The sequence below is a fragment of the Antrostomus carolinensis genome, unplaced genomic scaffold (genome assembly GCF_000700745.2).
Source record: "Antrostomus carolinensis isolate BGI_N321 unplaced genomic scaffold, ASM70074v2 scaffold16285, whole genome shotgun sequence".
NCBI classification, from domain to species: Eukaryota; Metazoa; Chordata; class Aves; order Caprimulgiformes; family Caprimulgidae; genus Antrostomus; species Antrostomus carolinensis.
In genome coordinates, this window is record NW_010314407.1 from 12,300 (window position 1) to 18,782 (window position 6,483).

At 39.7% G+C, this 6,483-nt stretch overlaps 1 protein-coding gene across 1 annotated transcript in view; it reads right to left on the reverse strand.

Annotated features, from left to right (window-relative positions):
* The window catches only part of MGA (MAX dimerization protein MGA), a gene marked incomplete at both ends in the record, with an annotated part of 15,609 nt that extends 9,226 nt beyond the window's left edge, over nt 1-6,383 (reverse strand). Inside the window, 6 exons of the mRNA XM_010167639.1 lie at nt 81-601; nt 2,000-2,072; nt 2,493-2,633; nt 3,516-3,739; nt 4,728-5,085; nt 5,734-6,383. Of these exons, the coding sequence (XP_010165941.1) occupies nt 81-601; nt 2,000-2,072; nt 2,493-2,633; nt 3,516-3,739; nt 4,728-5,085; nt 5,734-6,383 (1,967 nt within the window). The remainder of the gene's footprint in view (nt 1-80; nt 602-1,999; nt 2,073-2,492; nt 2,634-3,515; nt 3,740-4,727; nt 5,086-5,733) is intronic.
* Nucleotides 6,384-6,483: the final 100 nt, after the last annotated feature.

The window sequence follows — 6,483 nt, forward strand, 5'->3', positions numbered from 1 at the left end:
GAGTGTTCTTCCCTTCAAGGAGTTCTGGGATACTGGATGTAATGGAATCTAAATCCCACAGTAAAGGCAGAGGGACCCACCTGAATCAAGCCTGAGGGGCTCATATTAGCTTTGCGTTTGTAGACAACCAGCTTTCCCGCAGGAGAAACCCCTGCATAAAAAGGCAAGCCTTTGCCCCCATGCAACTTCTCCTGCAGTTTGTCCAGTGTGTCTGCCCGCAAGAACTTTAGATGTTCTGGGTTTTTGCGTGATGGTACTCCGCTATTAGGAGTCTCCAAGACAGGTATCTCGGGCTTCTTGTCCTCGTCTTGGTAGGACGGCACTGAAATTTTCACTCTGGAGGAGTAGACAGGAGGGTCGTTCTCATCCTGGGCCCTGTGTTCCGAAGCCAATTCAAAAATGAAGCTACCCACTTTGAGGCACCGTGGCACGTTACTGTTGATACGCTGTGATAAGATGGTCAAGATCTTACTGTGATCTTCCTCCCAGTCGCAGTCAGAGATAATCTCGATAAGTTTGGTTGGTCCACCTGGAGTGGTGTGATGAACATAGGAGGTGGAGGAAGAGTCCCCCTCACTGGGGGAAGACCACCAGCTTTTCTCTGAGAAAGAATTGAAATAGGTTTCTGCAATACTATGGCATTTAATCACCCGGATAGTCAAACAGTTTTATTCTGCCCACACCTCCACCCTTTTCTCAGCTGCAGGGCAAAACAAGTAAAAGAACTGTTCAAGGCATCACTTCCCCTGGCAGAGCTTCACCAGCAAGCAAAAACTCACTGCAAAACTAACGTAACTATTTCTCACAGTTCACTTCCTGCAGCCAGGGAAGGAACCTATCTCAGGCTGTATCCCACTGCATCACAAGCTAAACAAAGCTGGGTTGTTTCAGTACATGGATGAAAGATCTCCAAGCAACACCAACATGCAGTAGAAAGCATCGCTGGTTATTCAAGAGATGGCACTTTTCTCTTGGAGTCAGAAAAGGACCAGTGCCTAACGGCGTGAGGGGCAAACATGCCGCTAGCAGAACTGTCTTTTGCAGAAGATGTAAAACGGAAGCATGATCTTTTGTTGTCATTAAAGAGATCCAATGTCATTTTTTGCAAAACTGTAAGGATGTTGAGCCCTGTGTCCTGGTCATTTTAATTTCACCTACCAGTTCACCAGCATTTTCAACTAGTTGTATTATTTTTCCATTCCCATCCTTAAATGTAGAGTGCGCTGTTGTATACATTAAACAGTGAAAAACTTCAGCTCAAAAAGGCAGCTAGATTTCATTAGTGGATGACACAATGCCTCTAGTATACGTCTCATTTTGAAGTTCATAACATGATTTGGGACACTTCAGTCTGAAGGAGAACACAAGTGTCTAGCCTACTTCTTTATGAACTAGAAACTCAAATCCAGTATACATAATGTAGTGAAACTTCAATTTAATCTTCCTACTTGAACTAAAAGAATTCAACATCAAACAATTCCAAATAAAGTATAGGCACTTCCCTGTCCCATATGGTTCTAAAATGAGGATCCCATCCTCACAGCACCACTTGGATATTTATTAGTTCTTCAATAACTACAAAGTAATAGTAAGGAAAAAAAAGAGGAAAAAAACCAAACCCAGACAAACCATGAACAGTGATCTCCACTCCTTCCCAAGTATCTAATTACCACTCTTGAAGACAAGTCTGGTGTGCAGTATTATCTTTTATTGCTAAACAAGCTACTGTAATATCAGACATTTTAACTATAGAGCAACAGCAAGTACTGGATATTTAGCCTGCTGAATCTCCCAAGTGACACACACACAACTGCTTAAGAAAACAGGAAACTGTAAGCACATCTTAAGACTTTTATTGATAACCATAGTAACTCCCCCAGCAAATGGACTTTTGTTTCATCAATAGCTGCACCTTTTTTAAAAAATAAAGCCAAATAAAAAACCCACAAAAATGTGGAACTACCAAGAGATTGAATTATACTCAAGACTCGGCTCTTACCTCGTGATTTATCAGTGTCTTTGTCTGTCTCACTGGTTGCTTTCTCAGGAGACTGAAGCTCTGGTTCATGTTCCTGTGGGAGGAAAGAAATGCAAGAAAAATATTCATCCTGTGTATCTCTTTTCTACACTAAAATTTTAATCACATCACAGAATAAACTAGTTCATCATACTGTCACCTCGAATCGTAACACATATGCTAACTTTAAAATGTTACAATTTTAATCTTAGAACAGCTCTTTTAACAATGAACATTTAAGTCTTACATGGTAATGCACTTGTCAGCCAGGAATTTCCACAGACAAGACAATTTCTGTCACAGTAACTTATAAGTCTACCAGCACTGCCAGGTGATTTAGGCTCCAGGTTCCACAGACCTATCACCATCAAATGCCCTCAAGTCACGCAGAGGTTTCTGGGGGAAAAATTACCTCAACATTTTCAATACTTCTGCCCGTTCTATGATACATGCTAGTTACAGTGTGACTTCTTACCTTTACACTAGAACTCTGTGAATCACTTTCATCTTTTTGTTGCTTTTTCTCCTCTCTCTTGCGTTCATATGCTCGGACCCTTGCACAAGTCATCATACTTTCAAAATACAAGTAGACAGGATCCTTGTCCTCCTCTCGAATCTATGAAAAAAAAAACAGAAAAAAAAGAAGAAAACCTCTCCGTTCTAGATGCACCTTAGATTAATGAAACAGTTTAGCTTTCTAACCGCACTTCAACATTAATGCTTCAGTAGTCAATGTCGGAGAAAGGGGCAGCATTTAAAGCTGAATCTGTCCTCTTAGCATCACACAGCCCAGCCTACGTCTTGCTTCCAAATTACACACTGTGGGGGACGGAACAGAACCCCACCACCCCCAAAAACCCAAACCCATTCAGATACCCTTCTAAGTGGGGAAACGAGTCCTAAGCATCATGCATTATTTAACATTATCTAGTATACATTAAATAGTAACTCTGCTATGTTTATTCTTCAGACATAACTAGAGTCAACTCTATTGCTGTTCTTCCTCTATAGCTGTTGTTGCTTTTGTTAGTAAGGTGATGGCAGAGGCAAATGCAGATTCTTCCAACATTGTCAGTGAAACCTCAAACAAGAACGAAAAAGAGACTCCAGAACTACACTGAACATTGTATCTGTATCCCAATTTTTTGCAAGTAATTAATTAATGAGATAGGCTATATTATGCAGCTAATAACTTATACAAACATTACAGGACCAGCAATCATTTTGCCAGAAATAGCATATATTATTGCATTTTTAAATGAGGCTATTAGTGAATCACGATCACCTTTCACCATCTGCATGTTGCTACAGTAAATTCTCAACAGAAGATGGACATAGCTAAAGATTTATACACAGTCAATTCATCCTAACTTATCAACACCTATGGTCTGTCAGCCTAAGGCTTTCATCTAAAATGGCCTAGCACAGAAGCTTTAGGCAGTGTTTGTTTTAATTTTCAATATAAAGAAAAACAAATGCATCTCTCTTCCTTTCTTACCACTGGATTGGGTTTAGGAGTATACACTCTGGTTGGTTTCATTCCACTGGAAGATCTATGCTTACTAGAAAGCAAGACTTCAGGGCTGGGCAGTACTGCAGATTTAACTGGTTCAATAACAGATGGTGTTGGGATGTAAATTGGCTCTGGATCTATTTCACCTTCTACTTTCACCCACAACGGACAACTCCTAATAGGCTGTTCTGGCTCCGAGTCACAGATAGCTGAAAAAAAGAGGAGGAAAAAAAACCCCAACTTAATTATAAATTAAACATCATCTAACACAGCAGTAACAGAAATTTTTGTTTGAGCCTGAGGTCTAGCCATGCAACATTCACTAGTTCATACTGCCAGAAAATACTGCTGGTTGTTTCTCTCGTCTCAAATTCTAGCCAAAAGTGACTGGGATTTGTCCACAAGAAAGAGCAAGTGAAAATAAAAATTGTTCTACACTAATTATTCTTTCTCAGTTGTGCTGTGATAGCACACACAGAAAAACACCAAAGAATTAATGATCTTCATTGTTGCAGTATACTTAAAAATTACAAACACCCCCAGAAAAAAAGACTTTATACCACAGCTCCATGGAAGATTTCATTTATTCCAGTGGAACATCAGATAATGCTATGTTTGTTTTTAACTATTGCTAAAAGTACCAGTAGCAAGAACGTGAAAGTGCAAATTCATGGTCAATTTCCACCAATTTGGTTTTCTGAGCATACCTTAAGCCAGATCTGAAACTGCTGCAAATCACTGTATTTCCACTGAAGTCCATGAACTATGCAGCTATACACAGCAACTGAAATCACAGCTCTAGATACTCACTTGGCAAGAGGGAAAGGAAACAGCAGTCTGACAGCAAAGATTATCAATAGTGATAGCAGTAATTATCTCATATCCTTAGTCTTTAAAGATATTTGGAGAGTTGAGCAAGAGTTTAAATTACCAAAAAGAAACTCCAGCTACTTGATCACAATAAACAATGAAGTAGTGCCCAAAATGCTGATGAGGTAAGAGTTAAAAAAAGGGGAAAAGGTGTTATTTCCTGCTAGTCAGCTATATGAAAGCAGATGTTGCAGACATCTCTTGGAATTCACTCCCAATTTCTCGATTTAGAAATGACATCACTACTGTGTCCTAATAAAAAATGCCTACCAAGGTAGGTGGTTTCTAAAAAGCTGCAAGTAATTACTTTTGCCCAGCAATACTCACTGTATTCCACCCTTTTTCTCTTCTTCTTATCTTTCTGCTTCAGCTCACCTTCCTCCCCATCACCCTCTTCTTCCATCTCTTCATCCTCTTGCTGATCTTCCTGTGTTCCATAGAGCACGAGATTTCCACGTATAGCCTTTTTCATAATTTTCTTATGTTTTGTTCCTCCCTTCACCAGCAACACTTTTCTCTTCAAGCAAGTACAACCAAACATACAGTCTGGCCTGCGGCAGTGGGTAGGCTGACGTTTCTCCTGTGCCAGACTGGCACATATGCAACCCAGCCGACAGAAATCATTATTGCAAGGAGGTGCTCGTCGCCTTATGATTTTGTGGATAGGTTTGTTTTTGAGAGAAGCCTACAAAAAATTTTAAAGAAGGATATACTTCAAATGTTAGTAAGAGGAAATTTTAGTAAGATTAAACTAAATATATGCAAAACTGCTATTCGAAGTTCATTTAGAATAACCCCTCCAACTACATGGTTTACATATGAAAATTTCTCATCTATACTGAAGAAAATAGAACTGAGAAGAGTTTGCATTTGAAGTCTTACTGAGAGGCAATCTGACATAGCTAAACCTTCTTAGTAATAAGTAGAATGTGAAGAGGTTATCATGTTACAACCAAGCTACATGACCAGGATTTTTTTGCAGTCAGTTCAACTGAAAAAAAAAAAAAAAAAAAAAAAGTGACAAATAGCATGGAAATGCAGATACTGAATAACAATTACATTAATCAGAATTTTTAAAGGTGAAAATGTGAGATAACTAAAATTATTCACAATTCCTATCAAGACGCTATTCTCACAATTAGTTTTTTAACGTACTGCTAAGTCAGCACTTCTCAACTTCCACTGCAAAGACAACACCACAAAGGAACATCATGCTCTGTCATGCTCCTTAGCAACTTTGGTCTTATTTTCTGCATCTATATTGTAATAACAGTAAGTGCACAGATTTGGAAAAGTAACAGTACAGAAGGAAAAGAAATGATTACAGATCTACCTGAGCTGTAAGCAGGGTTGCCAGAGAGATGTCTGCTCGTTCTTCTGTAATATAGGTCCGTGGTTTGCCATCCCAGAGAGCACAGTCTTCCAAGTCCATTAACTTCACTTGAGATTTAGATAAACCTGGTGGACGAGCTGCTTGTTGCTGTCGTGGCGCTTGGCGCAAACTAATCTGTTTTGGAAGTATGGTTTCATCCAGACCTGGCTCCACGGTACTATCTGCTTGGCTAGTCAAACTGCTGTTTGAGACAGACTTGGCAGCCTTGTCCCCTGACACTGAAGAGTTCTGTTTCGGCTTTGCAGAAAAAGGTGCAGGCAGTATAGGTTTGTAAGATGATTTTACTCTACTGTTTGTAGATGTCTGTCTGTTTTGAGTCTTTGTCTTCCTAGAGGTAGATGACAGAGGAACAGGCTTGAACGTGTAAGATGTTGATGGAATTATGGTGGACTGCTTCTTTAAAACACTGTCGAGTGTCCGCACATAGCTAGTGCTCTTAGTGGGGAGCTGATACACCACAGGAGAAGTGGGAGTGCTGGAAGAGAATCCCATACTCGTTTCCATCAACTTCCCTTCATTTTCCAGGTACTCATCCAGCTTGTCACTGCAAAACGCTGAGCGATTCTTCAAGGAACCTTCTGAGCTGCCACCTAAACAAATGAAGAACACTTTAACTGTCTCCTGGGAAAACATACTGACAAATCTTACAATAATTTAACAATACAGAAGAGGTAAATACTTCTCTAATAT